The sequence below is a fragment of the Myxine glutinosa genome, chromosome 5 (genome assembly GCF_964187855.1).
Source record: "Myxine glutinosa chromosome 5, kmMyxGlut1.1, whole genome shotgun sequence".
Lineage (NCBI taxonomy): Eukaryota > Metazoa > Chordata > Myxini > Myxiniformes > Myxinidae > Myxine > Myxine glutinosa.
In genome coordinates this window covers 130,335,374-130,358,808 of record NC_136265.1, presented here as the reverse complement: position 1 = coordinate 130,358,808, position 23,435 = coordinate 130,335,374, and the positions used below count along the sequence as shown (strand labels likewise).

Sequence of the window (23,435 nt, the reverse complement as noted above, 5' to 3'; positions counted from 1 at the left end):
ATGTTGCGAATATGGAATTTGACCTCCATATCCGCTTGTAAATATTCCCCTATCTTCTCCGATACTCCCCAACTCTCCCCTTACCCCATTCCCTAGTCCCATTGTCTGTAAACAACACCCATTAGAGCCGATCTTCCCCTTCATTCCCCCATTAAATGTCGTGCCCAGGTCCCCCGCACCACACGTAGACAATTATAGGACATCTTGCTAGTTATTCTTAATCTATGTCAGTTAAGGACTTGTTTCCATTAATTATGACTCTTCGTTGCACCAGAATGTGATGATATGGCACCAGTAGGAGTTTAGGACCTTCCCATACCTCCCCGCATCTCTTCCCATCATCTCAAGCTCCAACAACAACCACAACAACAGCGGCTTTGCGTCCTCACTCCGGCTCGGTTGGCCGCCATTGAACATGTGCTCGACGGGGTTACCCAGAAGGGGGCTCCCTGTCGGCCCCTCGTCAAGGGCGGAGCCGGTAACCCCCGCACCCAATGAGAAGCCATGGGCCGATGCCATATGGGGCGGAGCTAACGAGCGAGGGCGTGACTCCCCGCCGGATATACGCGGCCCCGCGCCGGACGTGACGTCAGATGCGCCCCGAGCTTGGAAAGACAAGACGCCACCCTCCCGAGCGCTGAGCGACCTCCCCGGCATCTCCACCAAAGTCGCGACCCACGAGCGCTGAGAGACCTCCTGCATCTGTTGGGCCGCGCCATCCTGTCCCTGAGCACAAGGTGCACCTTGTGCTGGCCATCGACTGCCGCTTTCCTTGCCATCAAATCCCGAGTGAGTCAGTTTTTGTCCTGTTTCTCTGTGGTCTGTCGGGAATAATATAAGGTTGTGTCTAAGTGCCCACCTTCCTATGTTTCCCTCTTGTCCCTGTAATCTAACCTTTTCCGCCTTAATATAACCTCCTCCGGAGGTCTTGAGAACTGAACCCTTGGTGTCGTATTGTGTGATTATAATCCAGCCGGGTGTCTTCTTTTCCTTATTGAGCCAGCATAGCGCGGCTTCGTCGACGTTCGAGTACAATCGGGTAACTTGTACGGATACGGCGGCCATCCCGCTCGGCCCACCATACCATCAAAGTCGTATCTGTAACAATATATAGGACGTGCCCGTAAGTGCGTGATGTTACCGTACAATGAATGTATCGTCCCGACGCCGCAGCTCGGATGGCGCTGCAGTTAATCGGGCCCCCAAATTCCTCATCGACGATAACTAAACAATATATTATATGAATCGCACCGTACATACCTCCTTCTAGATCTTGTTCTTGTCTTGATATACTCACTCAGGCTCACTCTATCACGACTGAGTCCTCCCAGCTCCTCCAAATGGCGCCCGCTCGCCGCTACGTAAGTCCGGAAGTGACGTCCTCATTTGACTGTCCGGAAGGTCGCATATCGCAGGAAAGCGAAAGAATCGCAAATTAGTTTTAATTCGTTTTAAAACATCGTTTAACGCCAACATAGCGCCAACATAGTTTGCCGACGGGAAATAAATGAATACGCTCTCAAATGTGCCATCCGAGGCAGAGTCTGTTCGCCACGTTCGGCACACGTGATAGCTCGCTGCTCTCTGATTGGTTGAATCGTTTTTTGGACATAGCTCGGTAACTACTTCTGCGATTAATTTAAAACCTTGAAAAGGCACATCCTCGGGTCCCCAGCAATATACCTGGCAAGTTTCAAGTATATCGGACCGGTAGTTGTCGAGAAACAGCGGTCACAGACAAACATACAAACATACAAACATACAAACAAACATACACACAGAGATTAGTGGAATTATAGATAGAAGACTCGGGCTTTGTTTTGCAGAGATCATTATCTCAGGCTGCGCTGAGCTATGCCTACTTAAAGCGCACGAGGTATCGAATATAATTTGTGACTTGGCTTGATTCGAGCTGGTCCGAATTCCCACATGTGCATTGTACTCTATCATTAAACCTGCTTTTATTCTCAGTGCGGTGTCTTGATCTCTCTTCTGAGCAGCAGACCTCGTACACGAACCGCGAGTGTCCATGGAGCACGAATACGAGCCGGCTGAGGTTTTGCTCGGCCGGCGGTTGTTATGATCGTTAGGGATGGCCAGAGGGTATCACGAACAGGGGAAATTAACCGTAAACCCTACTACAAATTAACACGGCATCATCCCTCGTAAGATGACATTTAAACACAACCTTAAGCTACATTTTCCCTACTTATTACATCGAAATGCTCCTACACGTCACACGGTCCATACTATTTTCTATTCAATCCTACCTTTCCTACGGTATTCTCTTACCTACCCCCATAAATGTAACAGATGATAGGCAGAGTCAACCCACCTGGTGTCGATTCAACGGATGACACGAGCTCGAACTGAGGACCAACCCGAATATATCAAGCCAGCCACCTTAACCATTAAGCCAACACCAGCAGGCTTATTCACTTTAGCCATTCCACAGAATTTCCCAGGGTACCTGCTTGTAATGTATAATTCTGTCATTTCACCAAAATATTTTTTGTCTTATGCAGGCGAATAATGGTCTGTAGGAGGTCTCTGTGGAAGGCGAGGTGTTCAGTTGGTAGTGTGCTCACCTCTGAGCATGGACTCAAATCAAACTATAGACCTGCTTCTCGCATGCAGCGTGGACAGGAGGCTTGCACAATGAAACAGAATAATTTGGACGGAGACAAAGTCGGTTGTCCCATCTGCATTTCTGCTGCAGATTATGCTGGCTCTCAAAGAGTATGTCATTGTGTGCTGGTTTCTTATCCAAATTATCAGCCTAGGCATTGAATGGAATATTGTTGGTCGGTTAGATATGGGATTTGGATGTAAAATGCATTGTGCATCTGCTTGGCATCCTTAATTAATCATGGCTCTGAAGATGTGGAGAAAGAATAGTAATGAACACCAAGACTTTCCTGGAAACCAGGTTTCAGTGCAAAATAAGAACTTGAGCAATCAGATTACTTCATCCCACCAATATGGGATTTTGATGCACGACCATATCCCCCATCTTAGGAATGAAGATGAACAGCTGCCAAAGCAAGTGTCATAAGACAAACATGTCAGAATAAGGATAATTAATAATAAATCGGAATAAGGAAGGGTAACATCAACTAGAATCCATCCAAGACAGAAAGACCACGTTGAGGTGGTCGTGAAGAGAACAAAAACTTGAATTGTCTAGAATCAAAAAGAAGGCATCTTGTGGTTCACAATCACAGGGGGAACACTTGGCAAGCAAAGGTGTTTAAAACAACTGGCTACCTCTATACAATGTTAATGGCTAAAGCAAAGTCCACAAAATCATTCGACAGGTTCGACTCTTCCTGGAATACAATCCATTATAAAAATTAAAAAAAGTCGTTGGCATTTGAAGTCTGGAAGGTCGGTGGTTTAAACCCTGTCCGAATCATACCAAAGACTTAAAATGTTATGTGCTGCTTCCTTGCTTGATGTTCAGCATTTCAAGGATACAGCACAGAAAAGACCCCATAGGTTGGCCTCCGTAGGGATGAGGAAATTCCTCCTCGATTGCCCCGCAGATTGCAGAGAATAGCAATGTCGCTGGTACCCAGGGTGCTCTGGGAAATGACGCCAGTCCCCCAATCTCAGCATCTGTGTTTGTTTGAACGTCATGTCTGGTGTTGTCTCATGTACGTGATTTGTTTTGCAGACTCCATGAGCTTAATCGACTAATTTACTAAGATTAACTAAGACTCCATGAGCTTAGTGTGTGATTTGTGTCAACTCCTTAGCCTGTAAAATGTAAATAGAAAAAATAAAACCCTTTGACTTTTTTTTTTTTTTTTACTCTAACAGCGATTACAAAAACTTCCACCAAGCACAGGGTATTAAAACAAATGCCAAACGACTTTCTCCAAATTCATCATTTATTTTTCTTCATTTGCGCTAAAAATCCGGGAGCCCATTGGGAAGCACAGAAACCGGACAAATACGCAGAAAATGATGGAACAAGAAAATATATAAATATATATATATATATATATATCCAGGAAAGGGGATGCTGTTTGGAATACTGTCAAAAAAAAAAATATTGCAATGCATGACATCCAATTTTTCTAAAATACTGGTCAAAATGTACTCAAAAGCTATGATGGGAAATTTCCAGCAATATCAGCAGAGGGCATTGCATTGGAAATATAGGGTTCCATTCATTTTGGGATTTTTTCTTGCCATTTATGGACACTTTCAAGACAAAATGCAATTCAAAATACTTGAGTCAAAATACTGGCACAGCCAATGGAGTGGCATCAGAAAGATTTGGGGGTGCGGGAGTGAGAAAAGGACGTAAAAGAAGAAGGATTATAATCGTCTTTCTTTATACTTGCTGAAGTCTGTTATAGCCTGTTCCCCTCCCCCGTGGCCAACGAGGGAAGCGTGGGAGGGGCAACCGTGGGGTACCCCAGCTCCACTTTAGGCAAAGTTCAAGAGTCATAGGACAAGGAGCTCCAACTTCCAGGAAGCGAAGCAAGCATCCCCACCATGGCCGATAGAGTGGGAGGGAGGGAGCCAGAGTCTAGGAAATGGAGGGGACAGACAGGGGGTGAGGAAGGTGAAGGGTAATCAGTTTAGGGCTGTGGGAATAAAATCAAACTTGTATGACAAATCACAAACCAGAAAATTTGTCTGTTCATTGTTGTCCACTTTTGTGCCAATTGTTGTTCGTGTCGTGTGCTCACTGCACTCCACCTTCACCCTTCAACCATTTCACTCATTTCACTCCACCTTCACCCATTTAACCCCCTTACTCTCACACAAGTTCGTCATTCTTTCTTCCCATCCCAATTCCCACCCTCACTCCAACTCTGTACAAAAATACCTAGAGTTCATGAAACACTTGGAATTTGAAGATCTTATCATTGGCATCTTGAAAAATGACATAGAAAGGGTCTGTGAGCGGTAAAATTTGATTGATCAAGATGACGGAAAATTTTGTCCATATACAAATAGGTTTTTGAAAGTGCCAATAAGTAATTTTAGTTCTACATTGTTCAAGTATATAATTCAATTGAAAACAAAATATATTTTAAAGAATGTATGAAAAAGTTTTGCATGTTTTCCACCGTTAGTCATTTACACCACCTTATTTAACATGTCGCATTAGTCATTCATGCCTGTTTGTGTCCTTTATAACACCCCTAAAAAGTAAGTTTCCTGTTTGGAATGATTTTCAATTTTGTTCAACTGCCAGAGAGTAAAAATATTACATCACTCCTCTCTGTGCATGTGCGAACGGTCAGAGCCAATATACGGTAAAACGACAAACTTGGCTTCCTATTTATGTTCAAACTATAACATTCAATTTTAATAAGTTGTTCCCTGATCAAACTGACGTTTGTAAACAGAAAGAATGAACCAATTTCATAACAGCGCTTTTCGCTTCGCCCACGGTGTAAAAATGCCATTTTACCACATTCTGTATTTGTCTGATGGTTTTGTATTGTCCATTAGTTAGCTATGGGTTCGACACCATCTGCAATCAAGCTCTTTCCCTACCTGCTCATTCCTCATCCTTCCGTCACTCGTCTGTCCCATTCCCATCATCCCTCACAATCTTATTCTTTCTTCAAAAATTAATTCTTCACTCATTCAGTCCCAAAACTATTTCTTTCCTCTCATCTCATCTCCATCCAACAACTGAATCTCAGATCATCAATTCTGATTGACCACGTCACTCCACCTTGGACATGCTGTTTCTACTCACCCAACAATGAATGGACACTCTCAATGTCAGACATGAGATCAAGGCCGTCTCTCTGGACATAGCTCGTGCTTTTCATACAATGTGGCATCCTGCCTTGTTCTCCAAACTCTCTGCCTATGGCATCAAAGGCCAACTTCACACATGGCTTACTGACTTCCTCTGCTCTCGTATCCAACGTGTCGCACTTAACGGAATCCTTTAATCTCCTCTCCCTGTCAAGGATGGAGTGCCCCAAGGCAGTGTTCTGGCCCAGTCCTATTCCTGATCTTCATTAATGATCTCTCAAACTCTAGAAAATCCCCTTTATCTATTTGCTGAACATTCCACCCTATGCTGTGACATCCCTCTTTATTCAGACAGACAAGCTGCAGCTGCAGCCTCTTCCCTCTCTTCAAACCTAGAAAAAAAGAAAAAAAAACTTCCCAAAATGGTCAAACATTTGGAATATATTTTTCAATCCTGACAAATCTCTCACCTTCTCCCTCCGAAAAGACCGTTTGGCAAACTATCTAATTTCTTAACAATTTACTTGACGAAATTCAGTCATCGAAGCTGGGTCTCACCATCATTGAAGATCTTGGGCAAAACATATGTCAAAGTTAGCCTCCAAAGCCAGTCACTGAATGGGCATCCTCCATCAAAGTTCTTCCTTGGCAATCATTAACCCCTTTCCACCTACAAGGCCTTCATCCGCAGCTTGATGGAGTACTGCTCTCCACTCTGGGCTGGCTCCCCTGCCTCACATCTTGCTCAGCTTAACGTCCTGGAAACCAAGGCCTTTTTTTTTTTTTTTTTTTTTTTTGTATACAAGATCGAGGCTCGTGAAAGAGCGAACATTAATCACACAGAAAGACAAACAGACACATAAAACAAATAACATCGGGAGCGGTAGACAAGATGGGGAGAGAGGGGGAAGGACACAAACACAACATTTGAGAGCAGGGACCGAGAGACATGGAGACATCGAGAGATCTGTGGGAGGGAGAGGGCTTTGGGGGGAGGCATGTGAAGGGGGGGAGGCATGTGAAGGGGGGGAGGCATGTGAAGGGGGGGGGGGTGGGAGAGGTATAAACATATGGACACTGCCAGGATTTCCTGGTATCCCTGCCTTTCGACTGGTATCCCTGCCTTATGCCCCTTTATGCTATAAAGTCTTTATGCTACAAGAGTTCCTTTGTTGTCCTCTGAAATCACTGGTGCATTTCCCTGCATTCCTTTGTATTACAACCGTTCTGTTGTCTAGCTCTTCCACGAGCTTTTACTTGTGTATGCAAAATATATATTTCAAAACCCAAATCTACGAAATCTCAAATTTACATTTTACGAAGATATGAGTATGGTGAATCCTCAGTGCAATCTTCAATTAAACTTTTTTCTTTTTTTTTAACAAGACACCATTTCATGTATCGATTTGAAGTTTGTGACGAGAAAGGGATTATGGGAATGCAATCATTAAATTCCCAAAGACTGTCCTGATAACCGAGGAACGCGGAGCGAGTGAAGGACATTTACCGGAAGTACCGCCAATGTGTGGTAGGCCCAGAACAATCGAGTGGTGATGTAGTAAGCCACGATTACATCCACCGTGTAATGATCATGAGCAAGAAGGATGCAGATAATTCCAGACGTGGAAAGCAACCAGCAGATAAAGAGGTAGGGCCGGGACCACACACCACTGGGACAGTCTGTTAAAAAAAAAAGAAAAAAAAAGACAAAACAAGAAAACACGTTGAAGAAACTAGGGGAAAGGGAACAAATACACTCGATGGAAATAAGGTAAATAAATACCAGAGCAGAATGAGAGCGGGATGGAACGAGCAAAACCCATTTGCGTGTGAATACCATCTAGGTCCCGAAGTCCCCAGGGATGGGTGGGGTGGGTAGAAGAGGACAAATGAATTGCAAAATCAAAAGGTATCTGTCATGTTCAATAACTGCATTGGAAGTTTAGTTTGAGCCCAAGTGGCACTGACATCCATCTCTACTAATTAATATATTATTTCCATCGTTCTTATGGCATTCATTAATTAGCAGTCGCTTTATTTGCCCAAAAGATCAGATGTTTCTCGACGTGGAGGAGCAAAGAGAATACAAACAAACCATACGGGCTCGGGGGAGGAAAAACAAAGGCACAAGCCTTTTGGAAAGCAACGATTTTTAAGCAAACAAGATAAGCGAGTGATAAAACGGTATCCCAAAGCAAACCGCTCGATTCAGCAGCTTATTCGCACGTTTGGATTTATTTGAGCAAATCATAAAACAACAAACAAGCACACAGAATTCTGGACACGTTCTCAAACGATGCTGACGGGAGAGCGGTAAGGAATAGGCTCGTGGGATTTCAAAGGGGAATAACGAAATGATCGTTTGTTTTGATAACCGTTAAAAAGTAATTGGGACAATAAAACGGTTTCAGTGTGGCCAACCTCTATTCCCCATTTCATTCTTCAATTCTCAGGTGCAATTCTAGTTCTGAAGTACCCATACACTGTTACAAAGCACCAGTGCTGCCGGAGCAATTTATTGGAAAGGGTTATACTGAGCTGTTTGCCATTGCCTTCCCAGAAGTAAAGGCAGGAATTTGTTCAGGGTGCCGGCGATAATTCACCGTGGGATATTTAACCTCCACCAACCGATTCTGGCAGATGGAACGCCCATTTAATGACCATCTGAGGGATGGCACACATCGATGAATCACCCTGCCTCTGAAGCACCGGGATGAGTTTATATCCGGGTCAGGATTCATACCCAGGCTAAACATCTTAGAAGCGAGTGTACGTACCTCTAGTCTAGTGTAAGCCATCCTGCGAGCGCTGTGCAACTCTAAAAGTTCTATTTAGGCTAGAGCATCTCTAACAATACAAGAATTCCAAAGTAACCTCAGGAAATATGGACATGTATCCATCCACTAGACTCCAAGGGTCTGCAATTGTTTAGTAGTTTCAGCACGCATGCAAAAAAGCAAGCTCGTGTGCACACCACACGTCCACACACAGAAAGATCCTTACACTGGGAGCAGAAGAGGTAGCAGAGGGTTAAGACCATCGTGTGGCCACTGTACAGATAGTCCCCGCAAAGGTTGTGTGCACCGGTCAGTGTCATACCACCACCAGCCAGCAGCCTAAAGGCTCGGCGGACTCGGCCTGCCACATCATTGCCCAGCTTGGAGGGAGAAACGGAACAAAAAAAAAACTCTGCATGGCATTTATCATTTTGGACATAACTTACGCTACAAACTCACGCATCCCCAGCATCTAGCCAACGGAACTCGCACATGGGGTCACAAGGTTTCCATCTTTTCAATAAATGTTTGGGAACCAAAGCCATGATTTCAACTCAAATGGCATCAGCAAACACCCACCAGTGCGGAAAATACATCACATCAGCACGAAAACACATGGAAGAGGACCAATACCTTTTGCATTTTCCTTCATGGTCAGGGGAGGGAAGAGTGGGTGTGGAAAGGGGCAGAGGGGGGAGGGTCGATTTCTCCATTGCAAAAGCGTGGCATTTCAATTGCTCGCAATTCAAAGTACAACTAATCTTCAAAATCCAAAGCAGATGTTATCAATGTAATAACACACAGAACAATGGTGGCAACTTTAAATCTTCGACATCTTTCGTATGCAGCACATGGCTGCAGGTAGCATCCTTTGCTGGGGACGTAGCTGTGACACTGATGCAGTGCCCCTTGTAGATTACAGCACAATTGCTTTGTTGTTGTTCAGGGTGCTGGCGATAACTCGCCTCCTCTTTGCGACGGACACCGTCGGATCTTTGACGTCCACCAAAAAATGCCGGCAGACAGGACACCCAGTTTAGCTTACACCCTACCTGTAAAACATCAGGATGACAGTTTATAGCTGGACTGAGATTCAAACACAGGCTGGATAGTTTAGAGGTGAGCATGAGGGCAACACCGGTTTACTCGCTCGATCAATTTCCAGCATTTTAAAGTCAATTTGATCGAAATAAATGCACACCCAAAGAATACCTGCCTGCACACAAAACAAGACACCTGTACGTGTTGGTGCTTGCAGAAAATGGACCAAAAATCAAGTTATTTGGTGCACGGTTGGATGGCAACAACGTGCCGATTAGAAGATGACAAAATAATCTGAGCCGAGCAATCTGGGAGTCACAAGGAAGCAAATGTACGATGTGGGATAAAAGCCAAGATCTAGGGTGGACGTAAAGGCCAAGATTTATGGTTCATTCAGTGATTTGCCAAGCAAATGGCAGCACGTCATTGGAGCAAAAAATAGCACGCCGAGCAGATGATTGGCATTTCACCTGGCCATTCTAAACCCACGATGTGGGATAAAAGCCAAGATTTATGTTTCATTCAGTGATTTGCCAAGCAAATGGCAGCACGTCATTGGAGCAAAAAATAGCACGCCGAGCAGATGATTGGCATTTCACCTGGCCATTCTAAACCCACGATGTGGGATAAAAGCCAAGATTTATGTTTCATTCAGTGATTTGCCAAGCAAATGGCAGCACGTCATTGGAGCAAAAAATAGCCGAGCAGATAATGATTGGCATTTTCGAAACCCCACAATTGCGGGCAAACTTGCCGCTCGAGCCGACTGAAAAGATTCAACACAATGGCTACGGACGTTTGGAGTTACAGTAAGCCAAAGAAAGGCTTGAAGCCAAAAGAGGGACGATGCAAATACCTTGGGAGCGCATTGGAAGTGCAGGCCTGGGACTGGAAGGATCGTCGCGGCCATGGTTATGCAACGATACAGGTAGAGCGTTCCAGCCAGGAACATGAATCTCCGCAATATCACCTGCCTGCACATTCCATTCAACAAAGCCTTTAATCACCTTGGGTTTCTTCAACATACCCATTGCTCCACCCAGCAACTTGCCTTCCCTCAAACTGGCTGAACAGGTCGAACGTTAAAACGGCACGTCCCGTCCTCCAGGTTGAGGATAAATCGGTCTCGTTGACCGGGATACAAAATATAGATTACAATTACTGACATTCTATGTATCAATTCGCAAGCTTCGACCATGTTTGGTGAAACAATAGGCACATGACAGTATATCAGATGTAATCAGAAAGGAGCTCATATCTGATGCCTTTTGCTCCTTTGTGTCTCTGCAATGTATGCAAAGCACATTTTTCAAAATTATCATTTCTGAAAGTTTAAGATAAACTTAAGGATGAGGCTACGGTTTGTACTTTACAAACAAAATTTACTAAAAAACTTATTACATCTCAGTTGGATCGGTCTCAGAAAGATTATACTGCACAACTATCAATTGGAATTGAGGATGAGAAGGTACCAACTCCTCACCAACCTTCTCCTTTCCACCTCGAAAATTAGTTGAATGGCAAAGTTAAGACAAACACACCCAAAGTTGCCCAAAATAAATCCTTAAGTATAACCACAAACGTTGAGATATTTCACATTTGTAATCTGAAAATTGCATGACAAGGGGAAATAAACACCGTTCCGGTGCAAAGCCCTTTCACACAGGGTGTGCAAAGGACAATACGCCTCAAAACGAGCCGAGCGGTACTTGGGTACATATTATTAATGGGGACCCCTTTGTCATTAGAGTCCTTTTAGTTTTTGGGGGTTCTGGACCAGTTATTGAAAGCTCATGTATGCCTCGTACTGTATTCAAGGCGAGAACACCGACAGTATGACTAATGGTAAACTGGAATGCATGCTGGTCACAAGCTTTAGAGTTTCACTAAAAGCCGTGACTGTTCAACACCGAGTGCTTTACAACAAAACAATGATCTTCTTCCTCTGCAAAAACGCTTTGCTCAGCACTTCAGTGCAGTCGGCATTTCTCTGCTCGAATCCGGTTACAATCAAAATTGGTTGCTGTGATGTAATTGTGATGGAGTTTACAAAGTTATTTTGCGTTTCTCGGAACACGCTGTGACCAATACATCCAATGCTCCGATTATGCAAGGGCAAATGTTGGGCGATAGGCTACTACTGCCACTACTGGTACCAATTTAATGGGCACAATAATTATCACATTTTTGTTGAATGAGAGTCCTGGTGTTGACTTAGCGGTTAGGGTGCCAGCTTGGGATCCTGGGATCCTGGGTTCGAATCCCGGTCGATCGCTGAATTAACGCCAGGGGGGTTGACTCAGCCTGTCATCCTTCCGAGGTCGGCAAATTGAGTACCAGCTCGCTGGGATGAATGATCCCGGTGTGTACGCCGGTTAGAATAGGTACACCGTATGAGTATCCCTGCGCATCGTAAGAGGCGACCAAGGGTTGGCGTCAGGAAGGGCATCCGGCCATAAAAACATTGCCTCAAACAGGGAACCATGATTGTCATGGGGCCCGCAAGGCTAACCCCCGCTCTAGCGGGGAAAATGGCCTTAAAACGATCATTCATTCATTCATTCATTCAGCTGGGGAACTTGTTTTTTTTGGCCTAAGTCTTTCAACAACTGGTTGGCTAGGCCTGCCATTTGACTGGAGGCAATTTGAGTAGGAATTTGCAATTTGTTCAATGTGCCGGCAATAACTCGCCTAATATTTATGAAAGACAGTGGGATCCATCCTTCTGACAGATGGTGCACATGATGTTCGCTCTGCATGTGAAACAGGGTGAAGGTTTAGACTTTAGAGCTAGGGTGAAACAAACCCAGGTGAGACACTTAAAGGGCAAGTGCACACACCCAAAGTAGCCCTGTCAGCACAAAATTGTTTTGTCCACAGAGAACACAAGTGTAAACTAGAATGGCAATCGGTAGAGCTCATACCTCTGCCATCTGAACAGTTTACGTTATGGATCCCACCGATAGGTCAGATTTGCATCCGGCCCTGAACCAAAATCTAATTGGCTTGTCCTCGTCACACACCCAACATGTCCACCCAAGTTTCGTCCAAATCGGTCCACAACCTTTTGAGATACTCTGCTCACAGACAGACAGACAGGGGTGAAAACATAATCTCCGTGCACCTTCAGTGGCGAAGGTAAAAAGAAAATCATCAATATCCCAAATAATTCAAAAATTATTCCAAAATCATAACGACGTCCTAAGCAATTATGTCAGATTCAAGTATGCAAAATCTAAAATCTGAAGCAAAAACAAAAACCAAACATCCAATTTCATTCACAGGTATTTCTCCAAACTGGCTGAAGGTTTCTCAGGTTTCTTACCTTTGGCGAAGCAAGAGGCAGTGCAGCAGGCAGAGAGATGCGAGCGCCAAACCATTCGTCTCGCACACGGAGAAGGCCCATGGAAGGCGCTGCCCCGAGCTCAACAGGATATCAGGGAGTGGAGGCGAGACATTCGGAGGGGGAACGTGCTCGTGCACCAAGGTTAATGTCACACCTGTTGCTAATCCTGACACTACTAAATAAAGGAAGGTCACTGCTGTGGCAAGTGCAGGAGAAATGCAGGTATTGGGTGTGGCCGCAGAAGGTGCAGGAATCAGGACAGAGCTGTGGTGGTAGGATAGAGGAGAACAAAAAAATGATCAATAAGGGTACTTATCACACTTTGATGTCCATAGGTAAAGCATTGTAATGTACATGAGGTATTACGTCACCAGTAAAAGAACCCTCACCCACACCTCCCTCATTGCACACCACACCCCTCCTTTACCGTTCTGCAATTCTCCATCCATTTGGCAAATTGCTTTGCCCATCCTCAGTGACCTCCCCTCCGCTGGGGACAGAGAGGAGCGTTGGCGTCGATTCGGAGAGAGACATGCTGGTGGTACGATGGGGAGCAGACAAGATAGAATGAACAGAAGGAAGAAAAAAAAGGGAAACAACCACCATCGAGCACAGCTACCCATCAAGGCAAGGCTCAAGTCCAACATTTCAACCACCGAGCAGTCTTCATCTGGGACTGTGCCAGCGGGTGGAGACGTTGGACCCGGTCCTTGCTTTGCTGGTCATCCATGCAGCTTGGTGACATTTTCACTTCTAAATACATTGGACCAATCGCCTCGAGCTTCTCAAACGATTTCACACCTGCTGCCCTCTCCCACCTCATGATCTCGGTCTCATTTCCACTACCATGCTTCACCACACCGGGATACCGTGCTCAATTCTCGAGTCCTACAATTCTTGCTGCGACACAAGTGTTTGTTGTGATCATACTATTTAACCTCTGACCCCATTTTGTCCGTTAGCTCATTATCCCTTGTAGTTCTCATCTACCATAACGGCATAAGCCTCGAGATAGATAAATAAATAAACGAATAAAACAAAAACACACACGCCTTCACATGAAAAGATGCATAATAACAAAAATACCAAGATATAATATTATTTTATGTAGACAGTCCAAGCTTATCGAGGAGAAGGAAATTAATTTTGAAAAGAAAATAAGGAAATGATTGTGAAACAGATTCTGGCCAAAGTCCTACTTCCCATTTTAAAGGGTTTTATCAATCCCATTCCTTCCCCGTTTAACGTCTTCTTCCGCCGCCTCCTCCTCCTCCTCTCACTCTCATTTCAACCTTCCCCTCAAGCTCTTCCTTTAATTAGTCAATCGTATACTTACTCACTCACGCACCCTCTTGTCCAACATCACTGCCCTTCGAGATGAAACCCTTCCGCGTCCGTTCTCTCGCAATGAATAGCCTGTTGTCCGAACGCACAAAACAGTCCACGCAGCCGCGACGGCACGGCACGAACAGCTGATTATAAAACCGAGATTTAACAGGGCAAATTAGCTTCTCTTCTTCTTCTTTTTTTAGCTTCTGCTCCTTCTTCTTCTCTGACTGTACCCCTCCATCTCCTCCCGTCTTCTCCTTCCCTTCGCTGCCGAACACGAGGGTGTGATGAAATTTCCGAACCTTAAAAGATTCACATTCACATCTTCAGTTTTTTTGTTGGAATGTTAATTCTTTTTAATTGTATCCGTTATACTTCTTCATTTTTCCCTGAGACAACAGTCATTTAATTGAATTGATATTTTTGTCTTGCATATTTGCGCCTCTTCTTCCAAGAACTATTAGTGTTTCTGCCTCACACTATGTCTGGCGCCATCCAGATTTTTTTTTCCAACCGGACGAGTTTATCCACCGCTCCAACTATCAGGGCACGCTGTTCAGTTTTTGTAGTCTGAAAAATCATTTAAATATGATATATTAAAGATAATATTGAAATACATTTAGTGGTCAAGCCCACGTTTTTTTGTGTTTCATTTTTTCAAATCCGATAAACGTGAAAGTGAAATGGATTCGCTCATCAAGGGAAATATCTTGGTTCTTGAAGTTATCGTTGAAGTTCTGCTCTTTTAAAAATCGTCTATGTTTTGTATTCGCTGTGCAGTTGCTTAAGCCTCATGGCGCAGCAAATATCAGCCATGTTAGTGTTAGTTGCGCTAGTGTTTTTGGTAATTATTTTTCTTTCTTTTTAAAAATCATCATTCAGGAATATTGTTTTCTTCCACGGCTTTTGCGGTAGAGATGATCATTATTAATTGTTTCTCTTCGTGTATAATTATTGTTACTTAGAATTTTGAAAAGCTTCTGGAATGAATCTGGGTGGAGACGAAGTCTGCATGTGAAAGGTTTACCTCGGTGGTGAGCTTCTTCAATCTTCACTCACATTTCTTTGTAAGAGGAATTATTTTGCCTTTGATTGAATAACTAAATAATGGACATACTAATTGGAAGTCGTGAAAAACGATCATCGAGATGTAACGAAAATGTGAAATTGTTCATTTAGTATGATCATGATGGATGGGTTGGTTCGGGCCTAGCTAGCATGCTTGTTTCATAGTCGCACTAGCTTGTTAAATATAAATGTAGTGTTGGATTGTTTCGTATCACCATTACCCCACCACCGAAGGTTGACGTCGGTTATGTTTTCACCCCTGGCTGTCACCTTCGCCAAGTATGTTGGTAGGTGACCGGCCAAGGACAGCAACGCGCATTTTTCGTCAGGATCCGCATACTAAAATGGGTAAATTTTTAAAGTTGCCCATAATCGTTTTTCACATCAAACCTAAGTTTTTCCGATGTTATTTTGATGAAATTCATTCGCATTTTATATTCATTTCGGCGGCAAATTATTCATTTTTTTTAAAGATAGGACCTCCCCCCCTCCCTTCCCCCCCTCCCCCTCCTCCCTTCCCCCCCTCCCCCTCCTCCCTTCCCCCCCTCCCCCCTCCCTTCCCCCCCTTCCCCCCCTCCCTCCCCCCCTCCCCCCTCCCTTCCCCCCTCCCCCCTCCCTTCCCCCCTCCCCCCTCCCTTCCCCCCTCCCCCCTCCCTTCCCCCCTCCCCCCTCCCTTCCCCCCCCTCCCCCCTCCCTTCCCCCCTCCCCCCTCCCTTCCCCCCTCCCCCCCCCCTTCCCCCCTCCCCCCCCCCCCTTCCCCCCTCCCCCCTCCCTTCCCCCCTCCCCCCTCCCTTCCCCCCCTCCCCCCTCCCTTCCCCCCTCCCCCCTCCCTTCCCCCCTCCCCCCTCCCTTCCCCCCCTCCCCCCTCCCTTCCCCTCCTCCCCCCCTCCCTTCCCCCCTCCCCCCCTCCCTTCCCCCCTCCCCCCTCCCTTCCCCCCTCCCCCCCTCCCTTCCCCCCTCCCCCCTCCCTTCCCCCCCCCTCCCCCCTCCCTCCCCCCTCTCCCCTCCCTTCCCCCCCTCCCCCCTCCCTTCCCCCCCCCTCCCTTCCCCCCTCCCCCCCTCCCTCCCCCCCCTCCCCCCTCCCTTCCCCCCCCCTCCCTCCCCCCCCCCCCTCCCTCCCCCCTCCCTTCCCCCCCTCCCTTCCCCCCCTCCCCTCCCCCTCTCCCCCCCTCCCTTCCCCCTCTCCCCCCCTCCCTTCCCCCTCTCCCCCCCCTCCCTTCCCCCTCTCCCCTCCTCCCTTCCCCCCCCTCCCCTCCTCCTCTCCTCTCCCCTCCTCCCCTCCCCTCCTCCCCTCCCCTCCTCCCCTCCCCTCCCATCTTAATCATCGAAAATGAGTTATTTTGACCGAAATAAGTATCAAATGTGAATGAATCCCATCTAACCCTATAAACAACTAGCCTGCAAGGCCACTCATTGGCCGATATGATCACATGGTGTATCGCTGCTCCATGATTGGCTCTTTCTCGTTAGAAGGAGGTAATTTCTATTCATATTTTCTCCGTTAATATATTTTTTTTACCGCGAAATTACTATATTTAAAAAGTTTTAGAAATGACAAGATATAATGGATTCTGGGTCTAAAACTTGTGTACGAATTTATGGGCAACTTGTGAAAATAAAATACCCTAAAATGTTTCAAAGTTTATATTCTTCACCATTGAGTGATCGGACCAAAAACCCTCTCTATTGTTCCTTTTGTCCTGATCCGTTCAGTGTTCCAGCTCTTCCACTAGCCTTGACTCTGTATACAAAAGGTAGTGGTGGTAGTAGTAGTAGCAGTCCAAGTGCAATTTATTTACTTGAAGGATTGCAGAACAATTTGCAGCGCCTTCAGAAAGTTTATCAAAGACACCCCTTGACTTATTTTCAAATTTTGTTGTTACAACCTGAATTTAAAATGGATTAAATTGAGATTTTTGGTCACTGATCTACACATAATAACCCATACTGACCGTGGAAATTTTGTTTTCAAATTTTTTTTACAAAATGAAATGCAGGAATATCTAATTTACATAAGTATTCAACGTCCTGAGTCAATACTTAGTAGAAGCGCCTTTGGCAGTGATTACAGCTTTGAATCTTCTTGGGTATGTCTTTATCAGCTTTGCACATCTGGATTCGGTGAGTTTCTCACATTCTTCCTTGCAGTTTTGCTCAAGCTTTGTCAAGTTGGATGGGAGCGTCGGTGAACAGGAATCTTCAAGTCTTTCCACAGATTCTCAATGGGATTCAAGTCTGGGCTTTGGCTGGGTCACTCAGACTTTCACGTTCTTGTTCTGAAGACATGCCAGTGTTGCTTTGGCTGTATGCTTGGGATCATTGTCGTGTTGCAATATAAAACTTTGCTGCAGTCCGAGGTATTTTGCACTCCGAAGCAAGTTCTCCTCGAGGATTTCCCTATTTTTGGCTCCATTCATTGATCCCTCTATCCTTGCAAGTCTCTCAGTCCCGGCTACTGAAAAGCATCCCCATAGCATGATGGTGCCACCACCATGCTTTATAGTAGCAATGGTGTTAGATTGGTGCTCAGTTTCCGCTGGAAGTGGCGCTTTGCATTCAGGCCAAATAATTCAGTTTGTCTCATCAGACCACAGAATCTTTTGCCTCGTGCTCTCGGTCTTTCACGTGCCTTTTTTCAAGACTCCAGGCGTGCTGTTTTTGCTCTGACATGCACTGCCAATGTGTGACCTTATGTAGAAAAGTGTTTCGTTCTAAATCATGTCCAATCGATTGAATTGGCCACAGGTGGACTCCAAACAAGTTGTAGACATCTCAAGAATTATCAAAGGAAATTGGATGCACCTGATCTCAATTTGGAGTGCCATAGCAAAGGGGTTGAATACTTATTGACTCCAGACATTCAAGCTTTTAATTTTTGATTTTTTTTTTTTTTTATGCCAAAACAAACAAAAAAAATCCACGTTGACATTATGGGTATTGTGTGTAGATAGATCATTGACAAAAAAATCTGAATTTAAACCATTTTAAATTCAGGCTGTAACACACCAAAATGTGAAAAAACCAAAGCGGTGTGAATACTTTCTGAAGGCACTGTATAACTTGTTGCAAGTTTCAAACTGAGTTGGAGTAAATGGAAGTCGACACTTAATTATATAATACAATCGGTTGGTAAGGATTAAGGATTAACCTCAGGCATTTGGGTTAAACATTGAATACGGTTTTAAACTAAACGAACCGCCGTGCATCACGTGCAGGGTTCCAGTCTAGAGATGAATCCCCCAACGCAAATCTCTGCGAGCCAGCTTATTGAGCTGCAAACATCACTCATTCCTGTGAGTACCACTCGTATAATCGTTTAACCGTACGCACCTGAGTGCTCACGCAATGTCAAATGCACTTTGTTTATTTTTGGAGGAAGGGGTTAAAAGGATGATCAGAGGTTAACGGTTGTGATATGTTTGTTATCTTTGATCACACACAGTGCATTGGATTTGACGAATTGCTTGAAGAGTTCAGACGTCACCACACACTGACTCTTTTAATCTCTTTTAATCAAGTGCAATTCTCTTGAAAGTCTTTAAAAATCGTCAAATTGAATTGCATTTTGATTCCTGTCCTCATTCATAAATTAGGTACTTTGCGATGCAATTGCAGACAAATTGATGTTTTCCATTTTATTTGGTGCAGGCTCAGTTTTGTGCCTTGTGGAACCAATTTTGTTTAATTTGGAAATGTCACGTGAAATTCCCCCAGGAAAATGGCCTGTTTTGGTGTTCTGATTCGATGAATAAATCTGTGAACTCGTTTTGTTTATACCCATTCTTGCATTCCCCAACAGGAATCCGGGCAGCCATTGATGGTAGAGATAGACATCAGCGATGAGCCTGCCTCCTGCCAGTCACTACTAGTTGAGGATGTGATGCAACAGGAGGTTTGTATTCTCTTTCAGCCCATTTTCAATTTTACGAAATTAGTGCAGCTCTCTCGGGCATTTTATTGCATCTTTGACTTGAGGCAACTCTTACCGTAACTTTCAGACTAGCATCGTGAGTGGTGCTTCGGTATCTATCAAGGGTCGTGGTATGCCCCGCGAAGATCAGGATCAGCAGCCCAGAAGGTATGTGGCCTTCGTGTGCTGAACCTCAGCTACACATGACGTCCCTCTGTTCATCGAGTTGTGCACCTGTGCAAGCATCTAGTTTGGCTTGGCTTCTTCGGTCGCCATTGTAATGCTGCTTTCCTTTTTTTGTTTGTTCCAGTGTTGTGGATTCGGGTCAACCTATCACTCTGTGTGTGCAAGGAGCAAACTCACAAAGTGTCAACAGTAAGATTCTAGTTTTAGTACATTGGGACACGTCATGTAAGATAGGAATGAGGAAAGATTTGTGGAATGAATGAATGAATGATCGTTTTTAGGCCATTTTCCCCGCTATAGCGGGGGTTAGCCCTGCGGGCCCCATGACAATCATGGTTCCCTGTTTGAGGCAATGTTTTTATGGCCGGATGCCCTTCCTGACGCCAACCCTTAGTCGCCTCTTGCGATGCGCAGGGATACGGTGCACCTATTCTAAACCGGGGCACACACCGGGATCATTCATCCCAGCAAGCTGGTACTCAATTTGCCGACCTCGGAAGGATGACAGGCTGAGTCAACCCCCCTGGCGTTAATTCAGCGATCGACCGGGATTTGAACCCAGGATCCTAGGATCCCAAGCCGGCACCCTAACCGCTAAGCCAACACCAGGCATTAGGCACCAGGCTTTTGTGGGAAACATGTTTTTGCACAGTGGAATGATGAGTGCATTATTTTATGGGTAATTGATTTACGATTAAGCTGTCCCATCGATTGTCACAGGATGGGATTTTTTGCTCGGATTTCTTCCTTCTCTCTCATGTTTCTTCAAAAGTTTGCTCACTATGGTAGCGTGAGGAAGAAAGTGAAAATGATGTGTCTAATACATCATGAGAGCATTTTTTGTCACTGAATGGAGCGTGAAGGTTAACTAAACCGCGTTTTGTTTCGCTTCTCAGAGGCTGTGGACCGATTGCGGAACATTCTGTCCAACGCATATTCCCAATCGGACTCGCACAATGCTCGGCAAAACCGCCAAAATCCATCGCGTCCTGAAGCCCAAGACGATCTTTCGGAACTATCTGATTCGCACACACCACCTATGGTGAGAAACCATCAACCACGTTTGGTCTACCACAACTAGGCCGCACTGGGCTATGAAATGGAATACCATACAATAGGCCTTAAAATCTGACGTTGACGAGTCGTGACGATGAAAGCCCACAAATTTTCTTCGCGCGTTTTGGATTGCATGCGACATGTTGCTTCGGCATATGTTCTTCAATGGATGTGCTACCCGTAACTCTGCATGTCTGGCAGGAACCACTGTACGAGCGTGTGTACGTTGGTCTGGATCACGCACCTCCTGCGTTTGATGTGCGGTTCTGCATTGAGGGCGAAGGTGCAAGCTACCTGAGGCACATAGAGGCTGAGACCGGTGCACATGTTGTACTGCGAGGAAAGCGTACAAGTTGGTCGGACAAGCAGGTGGAACACGAGGAGCCACTGCATTGTCTCATCAGGTTAGTTAATTTTTATATCGACCAGTTACAATGGCGTTGCTTAAGATGCCACCACCGACATACGATTTAATGATTTATTGGAAGAGGTGGGATGCTTTTTATTTTTTAGGGTAAAGTGTGAGAGGATACCAGCATCACTGTTGGATTAAGCAGCTTGAGTGTTTTCTTAATGGATATTAGGATGGAAATTGCAGTTACCAAGCATCCAATTCACCTTTCACCACTCCCACCTGCCCTTTTTGTTTTTGATCAAACCTCATTTTCAGCCACAACAACCCCAAGATGTTGGAAGCAGCCAGAACTCTATGTGAGAATCTTATCGAGTCGGTGAGTTATTAGAAATGTTTACGATCATGTGCCCACTTGGGATGCAGGCCTGATCGGGGGTGGCGGGGTGGGAGAGAAGAGTGAGAAAGAGGAGTAGGGAGGGTCATGAAGGAAAGGGTTACCTGCACTTGTGCCTTGTCTCACTTTCATTCCTCAGTTCCACGCTATCAGAACGTGGAGCTAAGGATTGAAAGTTAGATGGAACTAGTTTTGAAGCAAATGGTGTTTGCCCTAGCCCACCCCCCAACCTCCAATGTTCTCGCCCTATTTAAAAAAATATATATATATATACAGGGTGTTTCAAAAAGATGGACCCAATTTCAAAGCAGTATATTTCACGATGGCAACATGTTACAATTACACAAAAAGTTACAAACGGTTTAATGAGTTAAGTTTTGCTAACCATTTTATAAATGCTCTATGTGCCCTCCACCTGCTGCAAGAACAACATCGAGACGATAGTTGAATTCGTCCCAAACGTCTCTCAGTGTCTTCTTTCACTGAAGTCACCGCTGCCGTGATTCTGTTTTCGAGGTCATCCAGATTAGTCGCTAATGGTGGCACAAAAACACGGTCTTTGACGTAACCCCACAAGAAAAAGTCGCAGGGTGTAATGTCTGGGGATCTTGGGGGCCAAGAGTGTAGCGCCAAGTCTTGGGGTCCTGTGCGACCTATCCAACGTTGAGGCAGTGTGTCCATTTAGAAAATGTCGAACCTGCATGTGCCAATGTGGCGATGCTCCATCTTGCTGAAAAATGAAGTCATCGGAATCTTCATTAAGTTGTGGAAAGAGCCAGTTCTGCAGCATTTCGAGATAGGTTTGCCCTGTAACTGTTTTTCCCTCGAAAAAGAAAGGGCCATAAACCTTTATTTGAGAAACGGCACAAAACACGTTCACTTTCGGGGAATCACGCTCATGCTCTACAGTTTGGTGTGGATTCTCTAGTCCCCATATGCGCACATTGTGACGGTTAACTTTACCGCTTAGAATTAGATGAAACGTTGCTTCATCACTAAAAATCAAATGCGGTAAGAAGCTGTCGTCTTCCATGTTCTGTAACATCGCATCACTAAATTCTACACGCTTTCCTTTGTCACCTGTACGAAGAGCCTGTACCAATTGCAACTGGTATGGCCTCAGGATTAAACGTCGCCTTAACACACGCCAGACAGTCGTATGAGGGATCGCAAGTTCTCGGCTGGCACGACGAGTGGACCTGCGTGGGCTACGCAGAAAACTCTCTTGAATTCTTCTCACGTTTTCCTCTGAAGTGCGTGGTCGCCCTGGGCTCTTCCCCTTGCATAAACAGCCTGTTTCCTCAAATTGTCGCTACCAACAACGAATGCTCTTTGGCATTGGTGGATCAATGCCAAAACGTCGTTGAAACGCATGCTGCACCGCAATTATGGATTCAGTCTTGCTGAAATGCAGAAGGCAAAACGCTTTGTGTTGCGGGGTCGCCATCTTGCGAACGACTGAGGTTAGAGGCTGTTGGTGCACTGGGAGAGCCATCTAGCGGTGGTCATTTGACACGATGCCCGGCCCTTTCAAGTGGTAAGAGGTTCATTTATGGGCGGTTCGTGGTTGCAGAGATATAGCGATTTCAAATCGGGTCCATCTTTTTGAAACACCCTGGATATATATATATATATATATTTTTTGTATTAATCCTTGTGGCATGTTAATTTTTTTCAGGGTTTAGATTTATACATCTCTTGCTTTCACAATTACTACAGTATCCTCTTTTTATGATATTTTCCATTTAATCGTAGTAATTTTGTGCCCGTTTCATGTGAGCAAAGTTTCTAAACCAATGTTGATCCAGCTGGTGTGGAGGAGCAACTTTGCTTGGTGTTGGAATCGCATTGTGTGCAATTCTAGCGAATTGAGAAGCTACAAATCCTGCCCAAACCAGTTTAGAACTTAAGAGTGAAGATAAGACATCGTGTAACTTGGAATACCAGCAATGATCGATGTCTGCACACCATAACGGCGGTTTTCACCAACTAAATATTGACTGGTAATCTGTGTTTATCGCTGTGGGAAAGATTGACATTTGACCGTCAGCCCTCCATCGGCAAAAGCAGAATGTGTGGAAGAACAATGGTTCTTTCATACATTCTCATCCTCTGCTCTTTTGAGGAAGGGTTATGCTCGAAACGTCAGCCATGCCTTGGATCCCACTGTGTTGGATGTATTTATGCCAACTTTTAGTCTAAAATCTATCGTATATTAAATGGCCAATCTTAAATCCTTC

The 23,435-nt window shown here is 45.0% G+C and overlaps 2 protein-coding genes across 7 annotated transcripts in view; one reads left to right on the top strand and one right to left on the bottom strand.

Annotated features, from left to right (window-relative positions):
- Positions 1–3,826: 3,826 nt before the first annotated feature.
- LOC137427073 (phosphatidylcholine:ceramide cholinephosphotransferase 1) overlaps positions 3,827–23,435 on the bottom strand; it is a 73,949-nt gene continuing 54,340 nt past the window's right edge. The window contains exons 1-7 of one of the 4 annotated variants that reach the window (XM_068116212.2): positions 14,246–14,524; positions 13,325–13,432; positions 12,877–13,161; positions 10,408–10,525; positions 8,737–8,890; positions 7,241–7,413; positions 3,829–4,540 (exon numbers count right to left, since the gene is read on the bottom strand). In XM_068116212.2, the coding sequence (XP_067972313.1) occupies positions 4,343–4,540; positions 7,241–7,413; positions 8,737–8,890; positions 10,408–10,525; positions 12,877–13,161; positions 13,325–13,431 (1,035 nt within the window). In that variant the 5' untranslated portion in view covers position 13,432; positions 14,246–14,524 and the 3' untranslated portion in view covers positions 3,829–4,342. Of the gene's footprint in view, positions 4,541–7,240; positions 7,414–8,736; positions 8,891–10,407; positions 10,526–12,876; positions 13,162–13,324; positions 13,433–13,983; positions 14,003–14,233; positions 14,525–23,435 lie in introns of those variants that run through there. The other 3 variants (XM_078778706.1, XM_068116211.2, XM_068116213.2) reach the window with 3 other exon arrangements.
- Positions 15,139–23,435, top strand: part of LOC137427072 (uncharacterized) — a 29,461-nt gene continuing 21,164 nt past the window's right edge. The window contains exons 1-8 of one of the 3 annotated variants that reach the window (XM_068116210.2): positions 15,139–15,260; positions 18,510–18,587; positions 19,094–19,186; positions 19,293–19,372; positions 19,515–19,579; positions 20,287–20,432; positions 20,648–20,850; positions 21,117–21,177. In XM_068116210.2, the coding sequence (XP_067972311.2) occupies positions 18,525–18,587; positions 19,094–19,186; positions 19,293–19,372; positions 19,515–19,579; positions 20,287–20,432; positions 20,648–20,850; positions 21,117–21,177 (711 nt within the window). In that variant the 5' untranslated portion in view covers positions 15,139–15,260; positions 18,510–18,524. Of the gene's footprint in view, positions 15,294–18,509; positions 18,588–19,093; positions 19,187–19,292; positions 19,373–19,514; positions 19,580–20,286; positions 20,433–20,647; positions 20,851–21,116; positions 21,178–23,435 lie in introns of all 3 variants that reach the window. The other 2 variants (XM_078778704.1, XM_078778705.1) reach the window with 2 other exon arrangements.